The sequence below is a fragment of the Rattus norvegicus genome, chromosome 3 (assembly GCF_036323735.1).
Source record: "Rattus norvegicus strain BN/NHsdMcwi chromosome 3, GRCr8, whole genome shotgun sequence".
Classification (NCBI taxonomy): Eukaryota; Metazoa; Chordata; class Mammalia; order Rodentia; family Muridae; genus Rattus; species Rattus norvegicus.
In genome coordinates, this window is record NC_086021.1 from 68,211,698 (window position 1) to 68,237,212 (window position 25,515).

General features: G+C 37.3%; 1 protein-coding gene and 1 long non-coding RNA gene across 6 annotated transcripts in view; one reads left to right on the plus strand and one right to left on the minus strand.

Moving 5' to 3' along the window:
- The window catches only part of Kcnh7 (potassium voltage-gated channel subfamily H member 7), a 493,051-nt gene extending 473,798 nt beyond the window's left edge, over window positions 1–19,253 (minus strand). For 4 of the 5 annotated variants that reach the window (XM_063283033.1, XM_063283031.1, XM_017591438.3 and 1 more), the window contains exons 1-2: window positions 18,717–19,253; window positions 16,771–17,001 (exon numbers count right to left, since the gene is read on the minus strand). In XM_063283033.1, the coding sequence (XP_063139103.1) occupies window positions 16,771–17,001; window positions 18,717–18,792 (307 nt within the window). In that variant the 5' untranslated portion in view covers window positions 18,793–19,253. 5 annotated transcript variants of the gene reach the window in all.
- Window positions 19,254–19,258: 5 nt separating this feature from the next.
- LOC108350383 (uncharacterized) lies at window positions 19,259–22,924 on the plus strand. The gene is made up of 2 exons (XR_001837123.3): window positions 19,259–19,672; window positions 20,020–22,924. It is a non-coding gene; the product is annotated as an uncharacterized LOC108350383 (long non-coding RNA).
- Window positions 22,925–25,515: the final 2,591 nt, after the last annotated feature.

The window sequence follows — 25,515 nt, forward strand, 5'->3', positions numbered from 1 at the left end:
AGCAATGTTATCACCAGGTTACAATACTCATAATGAACATAGTCAGGACCTGGTGAAGACCCCAAGGAGAGAGAAGGCAAGCACATACACCATGCACAATTCACACTTTAATCGTCCGAGATAAAGATCCTTTGAAAATCGAGGATATCCTTTAATGGAGTGTTGGCATTCAACAATGAAATCAATCTTTTTTACCTTAAGTCTACTGCTGCTCTCCTGACTCACAATGGTTCACAGAATGGTTAAGGTTAATTCCCTTTACTAAGAACCGTCAACATGGTATTTATAGAGGGATTCATTTGCAGTCTTATTTCAAAGAGGTCAGCAGGTGCAATGCATTCTTTAAAGGAATTCTGACTCATTTCTTCAGATTGCTAGATACTGTCTTTGTCTACACAATAAGTATTTTAGACATTACAAGAATGGGAGGCTACATTTTCAACTCATAGTATTGGGAAACCTAAAAAAAATCATGAAATTCAAACTAACCTAATAACATTTAAAAACTTGTTAAATGTGGTTAGAGTGTGTACATACAGTATGCTTATATGAATTCTGGGTTTCCTTGGCATTGTTATAATTATCGATAACTTCCCTTTACTTCAAGAAGAATCTTGTTTCAAAACTTAGTTAAATAGTCTCATTAGCTATGGTATTTGGATATTCTCATCTTCATATTTTTTTACAAGTAGATAGGTTCCAATTTTGCCTGCATCATTGCTGTAAATGTGATTTTTCTTGCTAATCATGTATCCTGGACTAAAGAGGAATGAGCAGAGTATGCCTAGCATTGCTGAAGAGAAGTTTTCCTCAAATGCATTCTTTTCCTGGACTTAGTCACTAGGAATTTCAGTGGTTATAGAAAGTTCTCTTGATGCACACATGTTCAAAAGAAGAAGGCAAGGCACATGACTTCGCAATCTGTAACAGGAACTTGGACGTTCTGTTCTTTCTTTGGAATTATTTTCTTTTTTATTGAGATTGCAATATAATTTCGTAACTCATCTCTTCTGATTTCTCTGTACAAACCCTCCCATATATACTCCTGCTGATCATTCAAATTCATGCTTCTCTCTTTATTATTTTTGTTATACTTCATGTGTGTGAAGTCTTAGATATGGAAGTATAACACATTCACTCTTTAAAATGTTATTTGTACGTGGGTTTTGTAGAATAGGTAGCAAAAGGATTGTGAGAGACAAAGGATCTGGGAGTTTGCTGTGAGATTCTTTGTGGCTCATTGCAATGTCAGAAGATATACCCATAAACTCTGACAAAATCTGAGCTAAACAAGGACAGCTAAAGTAGATATGCTAACAGGGGGCTTTAACCCTTCTTCCTCATGGGGGCACACCCAGTTAGTTATCCAATACCAAATTGGCTACATAGTTTTTTAATATCACCCAGACAAGAAGCTAGCACTGTATGAAGAAAGTAAAAAAAAACAATCAAGTTCTGGATTGGTTAAGACAGTTTGCTTTATGTTTTTAAATTGGTAGGTGATTTAAACAAATGGTATGCCGAAACTGCTCTGTGTAAAGACTGCTCAGAAGATATATATATATATATATATATATATATATATATATATATATATATATTCAGAGAGTCATAGTATATTATAATGGTTATTAACCATTACTGTGAATGGGAAGTGGAAGAACTTCTTTTCCTCTTCTTATTTCTTGAAAAGTAAGAAGCTCTTGCTATAACCTCCATAGCAAGAATCGTGTGTTTATGGTGTGCTTACATGTAAGTAAAGACTAAAAGCCTCCAAATTAAAATCTAAAACTATGTGTATTGGTCAAGTTTCTCTACAGGAACATAAATTTGTATTCATATATATATATATGAATATATATGTATATATATGTGTGTGTATATATATAGTGTGTGTGTGTGTCTGTCTGTCTGTGTATTTTACTGACTGTGATCTAGCAAGTCCAACAAGATCTTTCTGCCAAAGGAAGTGTCAAGAATCCAGAGGTTGTCCAGTCTATGAGGCTGGGTATCTCAGGTGGTCATCAGTGTTCCTTGGCATCCTGAAGAAGTAGCCTCTAATCCTAATTATGGAATGGACTTGTGAAAGTTAGAGCAAGTAGGCAAATCAAGGACATGCTTCCTTCTTCAATGTCCTTTTTAGTGGCATTCGGCAGAGGGGGAAAGGTGTATCCTCGTACCTAACCTTAAAGATTTGGATTAGAATTGTGTCTTCATACTTACTTCGAATGATTCACTTTGAAAAAGTAGCTTACAGCTGTGCTTATCTGTGTGCGCTTTAGTTAATTCCAGATGTAATTGGCAGCAGTGGTGTTGGTAGTAGTAGCAGGGGTAGAAAAGATGTCAAGTTGACAACTATGAATAGCCATGACTGTCTGCGAATCCAGAAATGATTCACAAATGTTGTGCTAAGACAGAATTTGTTCGCATGAGTATGGACTGAGGTATGTCACTGCATCTTCAAGAAAGGGGTCAAAGTGGACCAGATGCAATAGGAACCTTCAACTTTGGGCTCGGAAAGAAGACAAAGAATACTCAGAGGGTGGTCATTCCCCACCACCTCCACAGCCTTGAGAGAGCGAGCCGAACTTCATGATGTCGATCTTTAAAATGGAAACTATAAAGTACCCACTTCTTTAGGTGTGGTAGAATTTTTTAAAGGAAAGATTTTTAAAAGAGTGGCGTTAGGTCCAAAGGAGACTCCAATCCCATGACCTTCAAAAGGCAGTGCAAATATCCGGAAATGAGGTCAACCTGGACTGAAGGGGGTTTTCTGACAGACAAAAGCCAGCATTTTCCAGGAACTTGTGAAACTGGTTCCTCTCTGCCAAAGGGAGTCATTTTTTACTTCTGGAAGAAAGGACATTTGTCTGCCTGGGTTACCTATCAGTACATCAAAGCACATGCTCACCTCCAGGCTCCCTCAGTGTCACAAATACCTGTTACTAATTTCGAAGTCCATGTTAAGCTCTCAGATCCTCTTATCACCTGCTCTACCTTAAACTCCCTGTAGCTCACAGGCTTCCCTCTCCTGCCAGCTACTCATTTTCCTTACAACCCAGTTCTCTATTTTTCCTCTATGCTCTGCTTCCGCTTCTCTCATAGAAGACATAGGTTTTTTCTATTGTTATAGTGTAGTTTATGCACTGGATGGAATTGTCATCTAGGACGCTTACTGGTGAATAAACCCACCCTTTCTAGTTCTTTCTGAACTCTGGCCGGCTGGTTCAACTCAGCTGTTAGGGCTCAAAACTCCTCTCCAAGATGACTGATTCGATCTGGGGCTTCTCTTTGCTTCTCACTGTTTTGCACTGCTTGTCCTCAAATTAACTCTGGCAATTTGTTCTATCTTCTGGTTCATTCTATTTTCACCAGAGTCTAGCTTATTTTCTCTGCAACTTGTCTCTGTAACACTGTCATGGTAAAAAGTACCTCTCACCTGAACTCAATTGAACTCAAATCCACTACACTGACTGAACTCAACTTACCAACTGGGATCTGAACTGAATTTCAAGAATGTCAGAAACTCAACTGAATTGACTCTGCGCTACTTTTAAATAGCCCCTTTCCCCATCTGCTGGCATATCAGATCTCTGATGCTTTCAGTCAAATCTTTCTCTGAGTGATCACTTTGTCTGAGACTCAATTAGAAGTCACTTTGAAATGTGGCTGTATCTTTGTACAAATGAAATTTAGCTTCATTGTTTAGAATTTAAGGTGTGGACTAAGGTGCATATATTCCAGCCAGAGGGATAAAAGGTGTGTTATTCCAACTGGATCACATAGACCTAGGTCTTTGGATATGATCCCTTGTCAGCATAGCTATGTTATTGGGTTAAAATTCCTCTACACTGTATCCTCTGCTGTTTTCCCTCTCTCACAAGAAGCCCTGGCCATGTCCACTCTTCTGGCCATATTCAGTCTACTTGTACCTTTCTCTGTTCTGGATTCTTCCAGAATTCTTAACTGTTCTCTGCTGATATCTACAATACAAAACCTCATGCCATCGGTTTTACAAGTAGCAGTATATTTTAAACACTCAATATATTACAATTATTATTGTTACTCAAAATCTTAAAACCATATCTACAATATACTTACCCTAAATTAAAAACCTGTATATAAATAACCAGAAATTATTTACCTTAAACTTCAAACTTTTTAGCAAGGTACTATTTTATGTGAATGTAAATTTTTTTAAAAAATAATAAATTTTATCTGAAAAGACAAAATTCCCCTTTGTTGCTATTGTTAAACCGAGTTAGGGAAGCATTACTTCAGTTCAGAAATAAGGGGATTCGAAACAAGGGAATCTCCTTTAGTTACGTTAACATGCCATTACTATGAAAAATACCGTATCTATTGAATTATTTTTGGAGAGATGAGTATATATAGGATATCCGAAAATAAATGCAGTACCTGAAATACCTTTTGTTGTATTTCCAGGTATTCCATTATAGAGCTAACACCATTTAAAGGATTGGGTTTCATCTCCATTCTTCACATTCAAAGTACATTTTATCAGCAATTCTACAACTCTCACCTGATAAGTGCTTATGTGATTACTTTGTCTATCATGTTACACTTGAAATTGTCATTTCTGTAATAGAGATGGCGCTTCTTCAGGCATTTAAATTTATTTTCTAGCACAGAAAAAAAAATCAAGATGGCATTATAAAACTCTTCCTTGGTGAAGATATTTAAAGCGGAAGCAGCATCGCTCACATTTTCAAAATGCCAAGACTAATAACAACTCTTTAATATGAAGTATTTGCCAAAAGGAAATTCATCATTAAAATTATTGGCACCTTCAAATGAGTCAGTAATTAGAATAAAATGTTGTGTAATCCACGTCGCACAAGCATTGCCATGAATACATTTGGCATAACGAGTGTTGCTAGGTATGAAATTTCTGTAGGACACCGTCTGTTCCCTCTAGAAGCATGAACTGTGAAGAGGGGCTAATGCAATTTTAGACTGTGAACCGAGCAGAGGCTGGCTAATAGGACCGTTGGATTCGAACATCATTAGTGGCTTTTCTGTGGATGTCTTCTTTCAGGGAGTAAATTCTAATATTACAAGAGCAATCTGGGAAGCCATAAATCCTGCTGAGCCTTGAATAAGTGACATTCATTATAGAGAACACCTGGAGAGAAGACCTAAGCGTTGAGTCACAGCCCCAGAGACCCAATTGCATGAGTTCCACTTGTGTTGGTTGAGGAAGGGGGCTGGGGAGACAAGGGCCTTTCCCTGTTGTCTTTGCAGTGAGTTATGTAGAAATATATGGGTAAAGCTGGTGGTTTGTCAAACATGGTGCTGTTCCTGTTTGCTTGGGTTTTTCCTTACACATTCGTGTGTTATTGATTATTTGACATCACATATTACATGTGCTACAATTTACTTTTTTTACCCTATTCATTTCCTGTGGGTTTACAACCTTGTACGGCCAACACACTGAAAGCAAGCTAAAATGCAACTTCTACAAGAAAAAAATGATAAAGGTCTGTGAATGCTTTAACTTTTAACTGGTAAATTATTTAAATAATAGATACTACTTTTAAGTCCGAATTTTCAAAATCTCTTAGTAAATTTCTAAAATGAAATGTAAAGCTGACAGGCAATTTTTGAAAGAGTTAGCTTGGTATGAGAAGGGGCATTTACTAGCCAGCTCAGTTGGAGATTCATTAAGTTGTCATTACTACCTCTTTACAACAAGATTCAGCACCAATTTTCTGTTATTTTGCATATATGTTTTTCAGTAAGTAATTGACATTAAAATTTGATGATCAGATAAGATCATTTTTATTGGTTTAACTAAAGTTAGAGGGAAGGCCATATATTATTATTATTCACAAAAATTAGGGGACAATACATTCCCTTTTGGACTGTAAAATAAAATAGAAGTACCAAACATGAATGCATCATTTTAGATACATCTATTGTTTTATTCAACATTTATTCTTCTGGAAATATGTGTATAAATAAATAATTCGTATAAGCAAGATTAATGTATATTTTTTGGTATGCCCCTTCGATTGTGCAAAGTTAGAAGCTGCAAAATATTTAAGTGTTTTGGTAATATCCTATCTTCAATAATGCTTAGTGAATATCACAGTAGTTTGGGGGCTGTTGTTATGGGGAAAATACGTAATCATTTCAACATATTTTGATTCGGCACACATTTTCAGTGAAGTGATCAAGCTATTCCTATAATGCTGTCCTGATCTTGTTTTGAGAGAGACTACCTCCATATATGCATACACAGGAGTATATTTCAAAAGAAAATTACAGATGATATATGCCATCATTTATCAACTAATGTCTCTTACTTTGGTGCTGTAGATATCCATTTCTATTTTCTACATGTGAGACTGTATTTTCTATTTTATTTGTTTTTACTAGTGGAACTAAATCACAGAGAAAAAGAGAAGAGGAGATGGAGGAGTTACAAGAAGGGGGTGAAATCTGTGATGGTCGTTGCTGACTGAGGTGTTGAAAACCTCAGGTCTCAGTGCCTGACTGGCGACCTGTTTTTGACGCCATACAGACTTTACAGTATTATTCTGTTTGACAAGACTTATAAAAAAATAAAAACAAAGGAAAAAAGTAAGAAAATGAAGAATTACCTGTTTGCAGAGACCAGTTATAAGATGAGTCTATTTATAGTGTAAGGGTGGCAGAAGAAAAAGAGATCAGAACAATTACAAGGAAGATTTTATAGATATTTTATTATGAGTAATTGGGGAAAATGTAGGAAAGACTTTGATGTAAGACTACATACAAATGTGTAAATCACATGGTCGATTTCTTATTTTCATTTTCCTGAGGGTACCCAACAGAACTGGTTAAGTGTATAGGTGTTTGGGACACAACTGAGCTAGTCTGACCACTCATATCTCTCGTTCCAGTCTTACTAAGAAAGGCAATTAGCTGTATATATTTTAGAGAATTTTAAGTAAGTAAACTTTAGCCAATTATTATTGTATTATAATTAATATCAATTGCCTAAGCAGTAGAGGTTCTTTATGTTTACATTTCCCACATTTGCCCAAAGGAGTAGCATATGGAATTGAAAGACAAAATGAATGAGTGAGTGAGTGAATGAATGAGACTTCTTATAGACACAGTCATTGAAAATGCTACAAATACTTTCATTAGCAAAAAATGTTTGTGCCTGGTCTATTCTAAAATCATTTTCTACTTTTGTGCTATTTCTTCTAGTCTTTAACAAGTACTACCACAAGCGCTTTCAAAATGTTAAATGTTGAGTAGAGAAGGCCAATTTTGAAACATATTACCAAAATCTCATTTCACAATTCTCCTAATAGGGATATGGGAAGGAATGTCAGGGGATGTGGGAAAGGTGCCTGAAGGGATTTAAAGAACACCTTTAAAATGAGCTGAGATTGATGCTGTACAGACCTTTCCTTAGAAATGGGGAAGTGTTGAAGGATGAAGGAAGAGGTGCTGAGAGTTTTCCTTGGGCAAAGGATCTCAGTGGGCACTAGGGAGGAATGCTAAGGGTCACTGAGGTGAAGAATTCAGATGCTAGCAGTTACCGAGTATGACTGACTAAAGATGAAGAAAATAGGAAGTGTTTCAAGCAAACGACACTTTAATAAACTCAAGGTTTCCTTTAAATAACCATGATAGGTTTTCAGAATTTGTGTAATCTTTCCAGGAAGTAAAAAGCTATTTCGTGAGAAAGGGAAAAGAAGAACACCCTCGTGCATGGATTTTCCTCCTGTTGCTGACTAACCAGACAAAAGATATACCAAAGTTTAAATTGGTTTATAATGTCTAATCAACACTTCAGAAAATTTTAAGAATAAAAGAGAGCAAATCTCATAATTATACAATTTTAGTCCTACACTGCTACCTACATTCCACTGAATTTAAAAGTACCAGGTAGAGATTAAATTTGTTCAATAATAGAGCGCTTACCTAGGAAGCTCAAGGCCCTGGGTTCGGTCCCCAGCTCCGAAAAAAAAAATTTGTTCAATAAATCAAGTTTAAATAGAAAATAGTTAGAGAAAAACACTTTCTGGTGTGAATCAAACCTAGTATATGTATCCTATATATAATCAATCAAATCCTTGATTAAGAACTAAAATAAATGCATGTAGCCTATAACAGTATCTCATCTGGAGGCAGTGTAATATAGCCCATAAACTAAGATAAGTATAGCGTGTAAATCTCATGTTCCCTTGCTAGGTGCTCATTAATGTTTTGTGTAACTTCTTTTAATCACAGGTGAACTAATTTGAAGAATGGAATGATATGATACTATTAACTCACAGTGTTTCCATGGTAAAGCAATAAAGCAACTTTCATAAAACACCAGACACAGAACTTCTGTTCAATAAGTGTTAGTTCTTTGATGAAAAATGTATTTCAATAAAAGGCCTCAGTCCACACCTGTAACCATCTGTAACATCTGTAAGGCACATCCATGTAGGTTGATGCCATTATGCCAGTGAAGGCAGGTACAGGATTGAATGAGTCCTGTCATTAGGTGAGAAGGAAGGATGGGTAGGAGAAAAGTTTTAGAGAGGAGGAGACAGGATCAAGAGGAGGAGAGCAGCCAAAAGAACATGGCAGCAGATGTTAAGATTTCTTGCTGCACATTTATGGGTTGTTATGACTATTCGTAAGGGATGGATGTGTACAGGGCTTTATTCTGTTTAGATGAGCAATTATTTCTTATCAATTAGATCAGAGGTTACTGTGTTCTTTCATGTGGTGAATTAATTTAGTTCAAGGGAGAGTGTGATGGGAGGACGCACTAGGCCCTCCATGAAATTGGGATGTATATGCCTGGCACGGTGGCAACCTGCCTTGGGAACTAGGTGGGTAGAGAGATTGCTGCCTGGCTCAGGGAGTAGCCGTCAGCAGTGTGAGATGGAGTGGAGCTTAGCAGGTGAGAGGCTTTGTTGACTGAGGTGAAGATATCTCACAGATACAATGTGTCTCTATGGTGCCAACACTAGTGTGGTATAAAAGAAATCATCTTTTAGTTGTACCACAACACATCCACTCTGCATTCATTTGAAACCTTGCATCACTAAAGATCAACTTTTAGCATATTAAATCAAATGTAGGGTTAACGAAGATTTCTCAGAGAAAGAAGAAAATGTTAATGTATGCAAGGAAAGAGAAATAGAAATTTGTTTAAAAATTATTTCCTCATTATAAATCTTTTTATGAATTTAATATTGAGTTTTTGCAAATAGATTTGATTTAAATTTATATGCTGTTACAGCAGTGTCAAATTCTTCTCAAGTATTTCAGAAGAAAACTGAAAAGTAGCACTGTGTCCCAAGAAACTTGACATACCCACACATTGTATCACAAGAAACTGTGTCACATTGTGATTTGAAGGCGTCTTTCAAATAGCGAATAATTGTACAAATTATCAACACCATTCCTTTCTCTTTGTCTTTGCAAATCTCTAGCCGTCAGCACCTGCCACTGCTGATTTTATCCCTAAGGAAAAAGTAGTATGAAATATTCTACCAAGACTTGAAACCATTGTTTTCTTCAATTAGAAGCAGATGTGCTTCTTCACCAGCGGAAGAGATCACATGGGGCTTCCTGAGAAATGAGTGTTGTTATAGAAACAGCACATTGTTTTTTCAATTAAAATTAAGACAGTTTTATAGAATGTTCAGTTATGATGCCGGGCATCTAATACTCAGTTTTCTTGAAACTTAGGTAGGACAAGTGAAAACTTCACTTTAATTATTAGAAATAGGGCACAACAGCTAACCATTGTTAAGACATCATGGTTAAGAAGGAGGAAATAATAATCTGAATAAATTATTAATAATTATTTTTTGGACTTTATCTGTTCAGTATTGCATAACATTAGTACCAAAGTGTCATTACTCTTAGACAATCTCAATAAATCACTGAGCAGAACTGGGTGTAGTGGTGTGCCTTTACTTTCCCAACACTCATGAAGTTGAAGCAGGAGGATTTCAAATTTGAGGGCGCCTAGGTTAAATAACGATTTCCCGGTCTGCCTGAGCTACAAAACGTAACTGTGTCATAAAAATTGATAATGATAAACCATATATAAAATTCTAATATTGAGAATACAAGTAGTTATTAGAGATACTATCCCAAACAAAAAAGAAATCAAATAAGAAAATTACATAAGATAGCTGTGGGTATGGCTCTTAGAGATTGCTGGAGACAATACTGAGTCATTGATTGGTGGCAAGTGATGGGAATAATTTCTGGTAAATATTTTCTTTACTTTTCATTCTACGTTTGCTAGGTATAAAGTTATACATTAAAAAGCAGATTTCATCACTAAAGTATTAAATCATGTGATCATGAATAAATTGAGGAGAAAACTACCCTGAAGGTTATTTTATATGTGACTTTTGTAAACCAAAATATCATACTTTGCCCACCAGTCAATTTTCCAACCTTTATTACCTTATGGTATTTTTTCAGCCTATATTCATTCTTCAAAAGATATTTATTAAGCACACACTTGTGGCCAGCATTGATCCACATTTCTGAGTCCATAAATCAGGAAGATTTAATATTTTATGGTAGTGTTCAGAAAAATAGATAAATTTAATGAGCATAACTTATTGTATGATGCAGCCTAGTCTAGAATTTATACTGGAATCAAGAACCAAACACCTAGGCATCCAGTGGAGTGAACTCTGAAGGAAATCAGGAATAATCAGAAAAATTTCCTTCCTTCCTCAGAAGGTTTGTGATAGTCAGAAGGTTAGAATGAAGGGAAAGGCTAAAGAGAAAATCTTCTGGGGATTTCACACAGTCTTGGGTACGTATTTACATACATACATACATACATACATACATACATACATACATACATACACACATACACACACATACATACATACGTACATTTAAATATATATGTTTAAACCCTGCAATAATCAAATATGTTTGAAGCATAAAATTTGTTAAAGAAACAACCTTGATACTTAATCCAACTAACTGATCTTCACTGAATGCATTACAAACAAGGAACCACGTCACAGATAGTGTTGTGGCCAGGATACTTAGTTTTTTTTTTTTTTTAAAGCTGTTATTTTCTAATATGTATGAGAAGAGGAAATTAAGGCAACAAGAAGGTAAATTTTGGTAGGTTAGCCATAATATTAGAGATGAAAACTTCCCTTGTTTTATGTAAATATTTCCCACTTGAAAACCCTATTAAATTTGATTTTGAAGGTCAACAAAAACATTGAAAAAAAGCCTTGAACTTTATCCAGAGTTTTAATGAGTGTAAGTTTGGAGCCCAGGGTCTTACATAGGTGCACTGAGCAGTGAGGAAAAGCTGCTAAGAGCTTGGGACCCGTCATCAATTTTGAACACTGGGATCTAACAAATGACTCAGTGTCTCTCGTCTCGGTGTTCTTTCTATAAAAGGTGGATAGTAGGGCACATATTTTTATGGAATTATATCCTTTATTTAATGTATAAAATTCACTTACAGTGATTCTTAATTTCACTAAGACATGAGTGTGATTCATGTTTCGGCAACAGCCCTCTGATGGCAATGTGAGAATCACAGTGTAAAGAGGGGAAACAATACTTCCCTGCTTCTGATAGTGGGCCATGCAGACTTTAGTCAAAGGACTTGACCGGCATGGAAAGCAGGAGAATTACTGTGGGATATTTGTTGACCAACAGTTTAGATAGAAGAGAAAAAAATTAGAAATGATTTCCTGGCTTCTGAATAGAATGGCATTATGAATAGCTCAACTCAGTGCTCCATGCTACAACGGCTATCTCAACGAGCTCAACTGTCCTAGGTTTCCCTCAGAAGTTGACTGCAACAGACCTAGTGTCTATTTATGACAAATAACCAAAACAAAGAACAGAGCAAACACAACCCCTTCGACTTCAGGAGAAAAGCAAGCTGCTCTGACTATCCTACTCTGTCCCTTGAAATTGATAAAAATAACCAAGAAGTCATTTCCCAAGCCACCAGAAAACACCGTGTCTTTTGACACCAGTGATCAGGAGTGATCAGGAGCACAGAGCTGGAGCATGCAGTGCCAAGCTAGGATCAGACCTCTCCCACCTTCAGGACCTTTCGGTTTCATACAAGGGAATAATGAACTAAAGTTTTCCAATTGTGGGAGGACTACTTTTTCAGAATGGTTAATTTACAAAGAGATACAATGGATCAAGTATAAACTCCAGAAGGCATGCGGTGTTAGGGGAAAAAAACGTATCTGTGAAAGAAAATGAATTTTAGAATCTCAGATATAACAATACCTTATGGGATAAAAGTATGGAGAAGTCAAGAGAGAGAAAGAAAAGAAATCCCAGGCAGCACACTCCTTGGAAAACTTTCCTGTTGCTTGAATCACACACACACAAAAACTATATTTCTATTTCTGTATTTAAAACCACCATCTGCATCTCTACTACACAATCCAAGAATTAGAAGAGCTGAATACATTATGTGCATAAAGCTTATGTAAAGCTATTATAATAGTTATTTCATATGACTAAAATTTTACCAAACCTCATTACTTCCTTAAGACGTCATTATAGCGTTCAAGTGACAAAGTATGATTAAAAAAAAGTATACATTAATGGTTATTTTAAAGTTGAGGGAGAGAGGAAGATTAGTAACTGACTCTAAATGTCATAAGGATCCTACCTTTGTCTTTGTTTATAAACAACCTCTTGAAAACATCTATGGTTTAGAAATTGCAAGTGAACTTTCATTTGCTCTGTCATACAAATGCCCTCAAAGCATACACCACTCTGTCTTCTGTGTACAAGTAAGTAACATGTCACCTAAGAGAGGTGAATCCCTGGAGGGGCCTTCACTCTTACTTGCAGAACAAAACCTTTTAGATCTTTCTGCATAGCTTGCAGGGAAGAGAAGCTCAATGTTAGCAAACCCAAGACCATTTTCAACTTCAGTGGAATTAAACATTGCCTCTGGAGCTCTGAGCTGATCCGTTGAGGACTTTCCTTAGCTACTTCCAATTTTCCAGTTATTCAAAAGCAGCACAAAGTCAAGACAGGCAACCCCATACAATACTGATTGGTTGATAAAATTTTTGACTGTACTGTGTCTAGAATCTTAATGCTAAAATCATGAGGCTCCTTTAATTTCACTGAAGTTTACTTTGGTTTCTCCATATTCTTAAAGTTGCTTAGTGACTTGTGCTGTACACGTAAATCGAGCTGGAAGGCTGTGCAGTGCTCGACAAGCTATTTCTACGACAGGATGAACCGAAACTCAGGTAAGCAAGTAAATTAAAGTAGAGCCAATTAAGCTATTGTTTTATTTTTCTTATTCCATCACCTACAAGCCACAGACAAGAGAATAAATGTTTTCTAGTTCCCAATCACGACCCCATTTCTAGGTATGGTTTTTTTTTAAACATGAAGGTATCACAGTATTAAAATACATGCCCACCCTTATATAAGCCTCGGTGTAATTATAGTTTTATATAATTAGAGTTTCATGTCAAAAGATTTACAGCTTTATCACCTCAAGCAACATTCAGAGCTGCCAAGAATGATTTATGCAATAATGACTTAAACTGTAAAATAGAATTCTCAAAGGAAGAGCTGTCAAGTGCTTCTACTTCAGATAAGTGGGGTTTTAAGAGTTGATATTCGGGTAAACAGCAAGCTCAACTCTACCTAGAAGAGTCACATACGGAGCAAGGATAGGAGGTACAGCTTCTCACTGAAGCGTGCGGCACACGGTGCTTCCACTGGGGCAAGCTGATGCTTCTCTGGCTTCTGCTCAGCAAGCCAACGAGCCACTTCAAAAAACAAGGCTTCAAAAATAATGGCTTGATTCTCAGATATTTTGATGCTTAAGAGTACTTTTGCTGATCCATCATTATTGAATAGAAAACACAGACTATAGCAGCAGTTCCTAACTTTCTCATTGTATTCATTACACTGTATTATTAATGTGTGTGTGTGTGTGTGTGTGTGTGTGTGTGTGTGTGTGTGTGTGTTACATAAAACATTGAACTGCTGGTTTGATAATAAGTAAAGGAAGCATCTACTGAAAAGAATCAAGAGTTAAGAAAATGAACGATCAAAGTAAATCACCTCAGTTAAAAGGCATTAAGGAAACTTTATGAATCAAACCAATGGGGGTTGGGGATTTAGCTCAGTGGTGGAGCGCTTGCCTAGCAAGCACAAGGCCCTGGGTTCTGTCCCCAGTTCCGAAAAAAAGGAAAAAAAAAAGAATCAAACCAATGAACATGTTTCTATAGTTTGTTTTTTTCTGTCTGCTTTTAGAAAAATAAGGTGGCCTGCAGCATGTCAATAAGAGGTGAGACTATCAAACATGTGTGTCTCATGAGCCTTCACTGATTTTATAGGTGTCATGTGAATAAACAAACTCTCCAGGTTAAGCCAACCACTAGTTTATTGCATCCAAAGTGGGGAAATGTCTCTCTATCTTAACAGTCTCCAAGGGGATCGGACTCAGTAACTTTTCCCTGGAAAATTGAAAAAAAAAAAAGAAAAGAAAAGAAAAAGAAACTGAGTTCATCTACTTATTTCCTCTACCAGCTAAAGCTAAATAGACAGTTTCTTGCTAGCACTAAAGAGGCCCTGCTCCTTAGAAGTGTGTCACACCTGAAAAACATCAGTAAAGGCAAGATTTGCATGAAAAAATTGACATACCTATGCTTCCACAAGCTTCCAAACAAAAAAGATTCCTTGTACTACATTCTCTCTCTCTCTCCCTCTCTCTCTCTCTCTCTCTCTCTCTCTCTCTCTCTCTCTCCCTCCCTCCCTCCCCCCCCCTTCAAATTTCATATAGTTAAGCAAACCACTCAGACATAAATTGTCAACGGTCAATGCATGGACATCTTTACTATAGGCTTTGTAACCAACAGGTTTGTACTTACAAATAAAATTCCTCTTGAAAACAGTTCTGAGCTCATTTTTTAGTTACAGTGAATAAACTGAGGAGTGTCAGAAATTCCACATTTTAGTTACCATATAATAGATACAATTCTTGTTTTAAACTGAAATTGTACTTAGTTCCTCACTGACTTATTAAGGGCAGTGCTTTAACTTTTTCAAGTTGAAAACATCCTGAAGCAATCTTGAAAATATACCGACTATGGGCTGCCATGTCTTAACCACAATGTCGACCATGTCAACATCATGTGGTACAGCCAGAGAAGAAATGACTTCCATTTCAAAGAAGTTCTTACAGTTTCAAAAATCTGATTTCTTGGCATAAAGTAGGTAAGAGGTAAGGTAAGGTGCTTTGTGATAACCTCATACAGCGATGTTTCGAGATGATGCAGCAACCAGGCTAGTTACAGTACACAATGCTACTGATCAGAAAATAAGAGTAAACGGAGAAGAACTTAAGAAACAAGCTCTGTGCTCTTTGATAATCATAGAATTGCTTCCATTCCCGAGCGATGCAAAGTTATACAAACCTGTCTTTCAGTAATACTTGGGTTGCAATTCCCACTCAAATCAAGTCCATACAATGGAAAATTCCAGTAATTAAGAACTGTACATTTCTTACTGTGAAACATTTAATTACAAGAAAATTAGACAAAGAATTAACCTTCCTTTCACTATTTTTTTCTCTGTAGTTTTCAAATAAAGAGTCATAATGTGGTGAGCCTATAGGATGGCATACATTACCAAACTTAAGGATTTTCTAAAACTCTGAAAAGATTCTCCTCAGCTCATTAATTTTTGAAAATAAAACAGAAATAGATGATGCAACATTGGCAAAATAAGTTACAGTGTACTTTTTTCTACAAATGGTTTACTAACTTGGCAATTTACATGTGCACATGTGATAGTATGTCTATAACTTAAAGTGAATTATATAAGTATTCATATGCAGTAACATATTTATATTCAGTTATTTATATCTGAATATATGTGTGTGTGACCATGTATGTGTGTACATGCATGCCTCTGTGTATTTGTGTGTGTGTGTGTGTGTGTGTGCATGTGTGCATGTGCATTACAGTGTAAATGCATGCACACCATTCCCAGGGAAAGGCTAGAAGAAGGTAGTGTGTACTTGAACTTAAAATAATAGACTTAATTTTAAATGCTAATAACTACTTAACAAGATCATATTAATAACTGTACATTTACAAGAAAATTAGACAAAGAATTAACCTTCCTTTCACTATTTTCTATATTTCTTACAACAAGTAATGTCTTCTGTATTCCTTGTTTTATAACAATTGTATGAAACCAAGTTTAGTTGCTCAGTTGTAAAGGATTTTATAAACAGTACCTAATCTTTAAAAACAGATGAAAGGAACAAAAGGTACCAACAACCAACACTTAAAAAACCAAGATACACTCATCACCATACCAATTTTCATTTCAGATTACACTGCTTCAGTGAACATGCTTGGTAACATGTTCAACTGCAGGCAGATAACATGTGCCCTCTCACACTATGCATAGAAAAATGCAAGCAGTGAGTTACTAACCCTCACATCACTCCTTCGAGAAGTGTCAGGGATGACTTATAGCATTTTTGTCCTTGGTGACATTAAGTTACTGCACCTCTACAAAGTTCAAACAAGGTATGCTTACACAAAGAAGAAATTTTTCCTACTGGTCAAATAAGAACATGCATACTTCTTGGATACTAAGACTTTATATTTAAAAAAAAATCTGTCCACTATTAATTCTATGAGACTTTGTCTGCATATGAACTTTCGGTAATTGAAATTTCACTCCAAGGGAATCAAATAGAAGGAATCCTAGCTGGATTCACATTACCATTCTTGTGATAGTAGGTGACCTCCACTTTCCTCTCCTCTGACCCCAACAGCGCCTGGGCAATCTGGGCAATATCATGCCTCTTGGTCTCAGGCCCATGGAGAAAGTCGCAGGTGCATGGCTTCTGCATGACATCTGGCCTGGAGAAACCTGTCATCTCACAGAAGCCATCATTGCAGTAGATGATGGCACAGTTCTGTACTCTGGCATTTGCAATGATAAATTTTTTATCTGCAACAAGAAGATGGTAAGACATCTTTTTAAAATCTTCCAAAAGGTTCTCGCAAACAGTAAAGCAATTTGTTGCATAATGAGGGTCTGAAATGCAGTGGCTTCCCCCAAATCACTTAGACCTTTCCAAGAGAATTACAAAAATCACAAACACACACACACACACACACACACACACACACACACACACACCTCTACAAATGTCACATGTGAGATCTGTGGCAATACATGATTTAATACAAGAAATTAAGAAAATTACTCTTCAATTGCAAGAACAGAAATTTCCAATTTGTTTAGTTCTCAAGCTCTTTGAGTCCCAGGAGTTCCTGGTGGACAGACAGACAAGCAACTTGGCAATGGGTAATTCCAGAATTGCATTTAATTGAATGATAAAAATTTCTTAAGCCAGAAAATTAAAAAGTCCTGTAACTGCCAGGCTTCTCACTTCAACATTGACTGGACCTTAGAATGCAACTTTCTCAAAGTACTTATTCTTGGATTTGGTTTTTCTTGACTTCTGTAAAGAAGGCGTATGTTGTATTTTTTAATACATGCTTTTATCTTTTTAAGACAATTATCTTTAGCAATGAAACCACTCCACATTTAGCAACAATAAATAATGTAAAATATTCACACTTTCATGACGCTCAATTTCCAAGATTAAAAAAATCCAATTACACAATATAACACAGTTTTTAAACTTTCTGTTTGGAACAAACTATAATATTGTATAATAGTAGATATTTAAATACAAATCACATTAGGTGTGATAACAAGTTATATTTGCTATTTCCAGAAAGAATGTGGAGCAGAATAGAGAAGTTCATGTTGTACACAGACAGGTACCAGATCTTCCCATCACTAAATGCAGTACTGGAAAAATGTATAAAGCAGGCAACATGAATGCATGCTGAGGTAGAGTTAGTGCAGAATATAAATAGACAACTACAGGATTTTAAATTATTATATTTATAGAAAATAATTCCCGGTGTTTTGCTTACATGAGTACATAAGATTTCTCTACATTCAGTCTCTGTGGGATTCATGGACTGCCCTTTGCTTTTTACATTTCTACACCTTATATTTAGGGGAGCGACAAAGAGACACAAATATGTTTTTTCAGTAGTGAGCTGCTTGCACTCAAACCAGTTCACTGCTCACCGAATTATTCTTTGGCGTCTATTTTCTGTTTCCGTACAAAGTTCAGTTTTAAGAGTCAACTAATGTCAAGCAAGCATCCTTGACATCCCACAGCCCAGCAGTTTACACCACGAGAAAACACGGTTTGCATAGCCATTTGCATCGATACTACCATTTACATGCTCTTGTTTGGAGCCTATAGTCGTCGGTTCTGCTCCTGACTTTAAAAAGTCTGCCACAGAAAAGGAGCCTTATAATACAAGCCCATGTTATACCAGCACGTTCCCTTTAAGGTAGTAGACTAGTAGGGCATGAAGTACCAAGGCAGATAATGGAGCAGTGGGAGAGGAGGATCAAATTGCCTTGTACAATGGAGTCCATAATATAAAATGTAAATCCAAATTAATATTAGAGAGAGAACACTCCCTCCCGCCGCCACCCGAACTGCCTGCCTGGCTTTTCCAGTCTCTAACTTGACAGCCTGGAGTTGTCCATCCCTCTAGCTTGGAAGCGACGGACGCCAAGTGGTCTACCAAAGCCGAAAGCGAGCGACAGGAGAGAACAAACGAACTTACTCTGCCCTTCAAATTTCCGTATGATGGTCCCCAGGAAGGTGTTTTGCGGTGCCACATGCCCCCTGCGAACAGGCATGTTGCCCGGGTCTTCGCCGAGCGCTCCGAGCTCGGAGTTCTCCCGGGATGTCTCCCGGGCTAGAGCCCAGGCCGGCGCGCAAGCCGCTCTTTGTGGCAGCGCATCTTCTTTGGGGAGCAGAAATCTCTTTCCATTAGCACCACTTCGAGACACCCGCGTTCCCCGCCGAAGTCCAATCCATCCCGCTCACCTTCCGGAGGGGGCCTCGCACCGGCCTGCGTCGAGTGAGAGGCTTGGGGGCGGGGAGGGGAGGAGGCGGGGTGCGGGAGGCGGCGGGGGAGGGCCGAGGAACGCGGGGGGCGGGCTGGGCCGGGGTGGCGGGGCGGGGAGTCACAAGGGCAATCGATCTGTTTCCTCTTCTCCCAAACAGCGCCAATTTCTCAGTGCAAATGGGCTTAACCTGGCTGTTGCCCAGAGCCCAAAGGATTGCTGGTGGGCGGGGGTGCGGTTGGGTGGAAGACTTGTGCGCCTTTTGCAGGAAGGGGAAAAAGAAAAGGAGGCAGGGTGGGGGGTTGACGTTTCTGTCCCCGCCCTCTCCCCCTACACACACACACACACACACACACACACACACACACACACACACACACACACACACACACAGCCTTTATCCTGGGAGCTTGGGCGCCACCACAGCTCGGGTTACTCAAGCGTGCCTTAGCGGAAGGCAGCCAAGAAATCTCCAAAACTCAGTGATAAAACAGCTACTCTGGGAAGGTGATCTCCACAGCCACTAGCCACTGGGCTCCATCGTTAAGCGCTTCACACCGTGGTAGCTAACACACCCTCAGCTGCAAAGAAAAGACAGGTGGGAAGCCAGCCTCGGCTTTGCTGGCGCTCAGGATGCTGAAGATCTAAGATGTGCCACCTAAGAGTGCAGGTACAATTTCGGGGTTCAGCTTACAGACTCTGAGCCCCTCAGGGGTGGGCCCTGAGTAAAGCTCGGGCTATCCAGAGCACCGCTGAGCATGCCGGGTTTCCCCAAGGGAGTCCCAGAGGAGTTGCAATGTTGAGGGTGTCTGGGTCTCTCTTGTGCTAGAGATTGCCAAAGATTGTGTAAGCAAATGGTACAAAACAAGCCCAGAGTTTGAAGTGGGTGAGGCTGAGCGCCAGGGAGGAGGAACAAAAGGTGGGTGGGGCTAAGAGTTCCCAGCCTTCAAGTGACCTCCCTTGTTAATAACCTTCTAAATACACTAGCCAATTTCTTGTTTTCTCACCTTTTCTAAGGAAGTGCTTGCATAAGACAAGAAGAGACCAGAAGATCAACACTGAGACCTCTTCGTTCTTGCTTCTCGGAGGCTTCCAATGTGGGAATCTCCTGATTTACATGTACTTTATTTGGTTCACATGCTCCTGGATACTTAAGGCAAGCTGTGCTAGGAAAACATCTTTTCAAAGTTGATTTTCCAGGTTTCATCTCCTCCCCTCCTGCTTCTTTCCCTTCATTTATGCGGTCATCTTTAATAGCTCTTTCTACGCGCCCGTTTGTAAGTGTTTATCATCATCGTTTCAAGCTACAAAAGAGAACATAGACAAACCGCTTGTTTCTGGCTGCCAATAAAGGACCATAGACTTCCATCAGGACGTGTAGCTGCATGGTAAAGAAGTCGCTGATAAGTCAGGTTGCAGCCCATTGTCCTACTTTATCTAGATCAGTCAGACTGATATCTCTTCACTTACACCTCAAATCTGAAGTGAAATAAATAATGAGAGTGGAGCTAAGTGACAGGAGAGGCAATGTGAGTTTAGGAGGGTGAACCACCTGTATTGTGGTAAAGAAGAGATTAACATGACACTTCTTATATTCTATAAAACGCAAGCCCCCAAAATCCAAATAAAAACAAGAATTGAAGAAATTCTAACTCATTTTATTGAAAGTATTGAAAAACAAATCAAAGGGAAGACAGTGCCTGGTAAAGTTCAATTTTCTAGTTATTAGCTTGATTTTTTTCTTGAATCTGTGCAGTTATGTTCCTTGCAATATTGAGGACACACACTTTGCAGATACCTGGTTTCTTTTCTTTTCTTTTCTTTTTTCCTTTCTTTTCTTTTCCTTTTCTTTTTCTTTGTAGGTAGATTATTTTGTGACCCTGTTCTGCATCTGCTGTTGGACTTGCAAGAATAATTCCTGTTCCAGAGGCTAAAATATGGAGCTATCCGTGGTGCTGATTTTATACTGCCTTAGTGAGTGTAGGATACCCAACAATGACAGTGGGACTGCAAACTCTGTCAATGGCTGTTAAGACATATACCCCAATCTTCGTCACCAAATGCCTAGAAAAATACAAATTGCTATTTTTGAAAGATTTCTTAAATACCTTCCATTTTTACTTAGCTTTTAAACTAAAGCTGATAAGTTTAGTTTAAACATACCCCCCAATCAAGGATTCCAGAGAATAAAGGAATACAAATGGTGTGGATTGTAAGTTTTCCATATAAAGTTTCATGGCCTATAAGGTTTCATGATGCAGTAATACAAAGCAGCATGTCTAGCTAATACATTTTAAATGACTTGCAAGCTCAGAAAATGAAAACCACTCCAAGGTAGTAACCATCCCCATTGTATTTTGAAAACAATGTCTCCCTACCACAGGATAAGAAAACTTGACATGCAGAAGTTTGCTGTGCAGTGTTTCTGTTTATGACTGTGAGACTGACTTTCACAGGCTATTCAGTTTAGAAACCCTATAACTCCACATTCTTCAAGAGGAAACATGGAATTCTATTCTCTAGAGTATTTCCTCTTTAGCTGAAACTCTCAGAACGGTCTGTTAGGATTGGTTAATGAAATACATGATAAATTTCCATATCCTGTGTAACTTATAAGTAAGATTATAGGTTTCACATTTCCCCAGCCACATTTAACTAAGACCAGTTCTATTCATGAGTCTACATAAAATCATAGAACAGTCCATAATCTATGTATTGTAATTGATTGATTCGAGCAGAAGATTAAAGGTATCCTGTTTCTAAATTACCCTAGTAATTGTGTTCATGCATTATATATTGGTATAGTGGAGACAAGTACATTAATCTATACTCACCCAATAATAGAATAAAGCCAGAGGGTGACACTCAAGGTTCTTGCTAGCTGGAAAGTCCTTTCTTCCTCACTCCCTTAAAATCTAACCAGATATTTATTTCTAAAAATCATTTTGGTTATTTTGGAGTTGTTAAGTCCAACAACTGAAAATGTATATATACTAGCTCTTAGAATCCTGTGAAATATATAGCTTGATATCCAGTCACCTAATTATGAGTAAAGATATGAAATAGACTCATAAAACTCACTTGGTTATTCACACTGCCATGAACCTAAGCTATTAAGAATTTAAATATACAGATGTTTTAACAATGCCTGGAACATAATAAAATTAATAAATACAATATAATAAAGAAGTTTTATATACACTTCACATGTGTGTGCTGGTTATATTAATCAATGATAAAGCATGCTTCCTTAGCATGCATACCAAGCTAGGTTCAATTCCCAGCACATTTTAAAAAACTTGAACTTAAGAAACCAGCTTTAAAAAGTTTGCATGTATCAAATATAGTTATTCCAGTATTCAGGGAAAGAGTAGTAGTCATCATGTAATATTTAAGTGTTATTCTTATCTGAGAAGAAAAAAATGAAAACCCTATAAGCAAATAAATGGTGTTACTTTAGCATTATATTGTTTCTAAAATGATATAGAAAGTAATTTGGTGATATTTATGTACAATTTTGTACAATTTAGCAAAATGATATTATAGATCTTATGGCCACAATGTATCATTTTAATGGCTATATCTTAACATGGTCTTCTGTGAAGATGCTGGATAGCCTCTTACTAACTGGGTCACATCTAACTTAAGAAACATCTGACTCTACAGTTATAAGTTAGACAGATTTTAGCTTGCATTAGCCTCTGTAGCTCTGGAATCTTTTAAGAGGCGAGAATGTTGAGGTCAACTATTAGCACAATAATATAGTCATGCAGTTCAGAGTAGAATATTTGATAGTGTACAAATGAAGATGGTTCACAGTACAATTTTTTATTTAAGGTATGTTAGAATTTCAACCAAAATTGTGAAAATTTTTACATGTCAATATCTTGAGGTCGGAGTAAATAAACTCTTTGAATCAGTACGTATTAAAATTGTTTTAGCTTCCCTGTTCATTCTTTTGTTTATCTAAATTGTTTGAAAGAATTCTTATGTCTAACTTAACATCAGCTATTTTGAAAAACATAACTAGGAAATGAATCTTGCTTTACAATACCTTATTTTCTGTGTTTTCCTCTATAACATAAGCATTCACTAATAAGTTCTCCATAATATATATTTTTGAAGCAGTTGAGCAGGACTTATTAAATTTGTCTTTTATTTTGAAGGAATAATTAACAATTTATGTCTAAGTGATTTTAAATCATGTTCAAGTACCTCAGTCAAAGTGACGGGGTGATTTACATCTTTTCTCTTGGGGAGGTTGAGGAGCCTTTCGGAAAAACACTGAACCAAAGAGCATGAGAACTTGATTTAGTTATGTATACCTTATCATCGAGGGAAGACCTAAAAGTTTTTGGCTGCTACTTGAAGGGTAAATAAAATAGAATAGAGATTTAGAAAGTTTTCAGCCTTAACTTTATACTGATATTTCCACATAGTTTTAGAATATTGTTCAAAATCCAAAAAATTTAAATTTGCAATAACATTGAAGAATAATTAATATGAAATATATACATTTTAAAGGTAAATAAAATGGTTCTTTAAGAATTTTTTTCTTGCACATGATTTCAGAAGATTCTAAGATTGTACATGGTCCTTAGTTATAGCTGTCCGTCTCTGTATTCCCAACTTCAGCCCACATTCTCTTCCCCATTCTTTTCCTCTCCCCATTTAATCATCCTATTCCAGTTCAGCTCCTGTCCATCCAAACTATCCTATTTATCCTTTCTATTTAGATTCATGCTTCCAGCCTATTCCCTTACTCTATACCTAACCTCTGTGGTTCTGTATGCTGTAGCTTGCTTATTTATGACTTAGTAGCTTGCCTCAATATATAAGTGGATATATGCCACATTTGTCTTTCTGGGTCTGGATTAGCTTAATCAGGGTCTTCTCTTTAGCTTCTTTCATTACTAGCAAATTTCGTGATTTTATTTTTTGCAATGGCTGAGAAATATTTCACTGTATAACTGTACCACATATTTGTCATCCATTCATCTATTGACAGATATTTAGGTTATTTCCAATTTCTGACTTTTACTGATAGAGAGAGACATTAAACAAGACTGAGGAAATACCTGAATAGTAGGATGAAGCATCCTGCTATGCCCAAAAGTAGAGTGGTAGAGCTGAATCGAGGTAAAACAATCCCTATCTTCCCAGGGGACCACCACATTGATTTCCATAATGGCCCTTACAAGTTTGCACTCCAACCAGCAAAGATTAAGTGTTGTCCTTACTCCACATCCTTATCAGCATGAGTTGTGATTGACATTATTGATCTTGGCCATTTTAACAGTTATAAGATGAAATTACAAAGTAGTTTTGATGTGCTTTTCCCTGATGACAAAAGATGTCTAACATATAGTCTTAGTGTTTCTTACCCATTTACCAAAATCCTTTAATTTTCTCTTTAGGTCTCTAACCCATTTTAATTGGGTTGTTTGTCTTCTTGATGTCCAGTGTTTGTGGTTCTTTATATATTTTGGATAATAGCCTTCTCTCAGACATGGAATCCATCTAAATGAAGTTGTCAAATAACTATGGAATCCAAGCCCTAAATAAATATCTCTCAACATCAAATGAAGCTTCCAGTACCAGAAATAAGTTACATTTAATCACATTGTTGGAAAACGGGATTCCATGGGAACCCCAAACAAGGTTACTGGTAGTTCTCCACAGTCTGACAGTAAGGCTCTATTACTGAAGACAACATCTATACAACCCATTGAGCTTGGAGAATTTGAGGTGGTGCTTCCTAGATCCTTCATCACTATGAACTAATTTGCAAGAGACTGGAATGTACTTTTCATACAACTAAAGGAGAAAAGCAAACACCAACCCAGGTACAGACCCTTTGGTCTACAATTGTGACCTGCCTACAGATTATGATGCTGTGATAGTGGCACAAAACCTGTGGAAGTCACCAAGAAAAGATCTAATCTGATTGGATTTAAGGTTTATTCATACCCATCTCCATACCCATACCCAACACTTCTTTGGCAGCCAAGAACTGATATTAGATGGGCCAGGTAGCAAGAAGCAAACCAAATACTATGTTAAGCTAAAGGAACATAGCAAAAAATGACTCCTACAAACATTCTGCTATATTTATAGATCATGGTTGCCTTCCTCAGCTGTCACCAGAGAAGCTCCACCCTACAGCAGATGGGAATGAACACAAAGACCCATAGCAAGTCAATGTGCAGAGAGTGAGAGATCTGAAATGCTCAACTCTAAATGTGTTTCTTCATCAAGGGCCTACCCTTAGGGCTCAGGGAACTCTGCAGAAGAGGAAAGAGAAAGATGGTAAGGGTCAGAATGGATGCAAGACACACACTCAAAAAAACAAGGATTTCTAGACATAGCAGGACCGAAGCACACATGATCTCACAGAGACTGTGGCAATACAAAGGGCCTACATGGGTCTGCATCAGATAGGGTTCTAGAGCTGAAGAATACATGTTGAATATGAAACCCAGAAGCCATGTCCAACTAGTAACCACTTGCAAA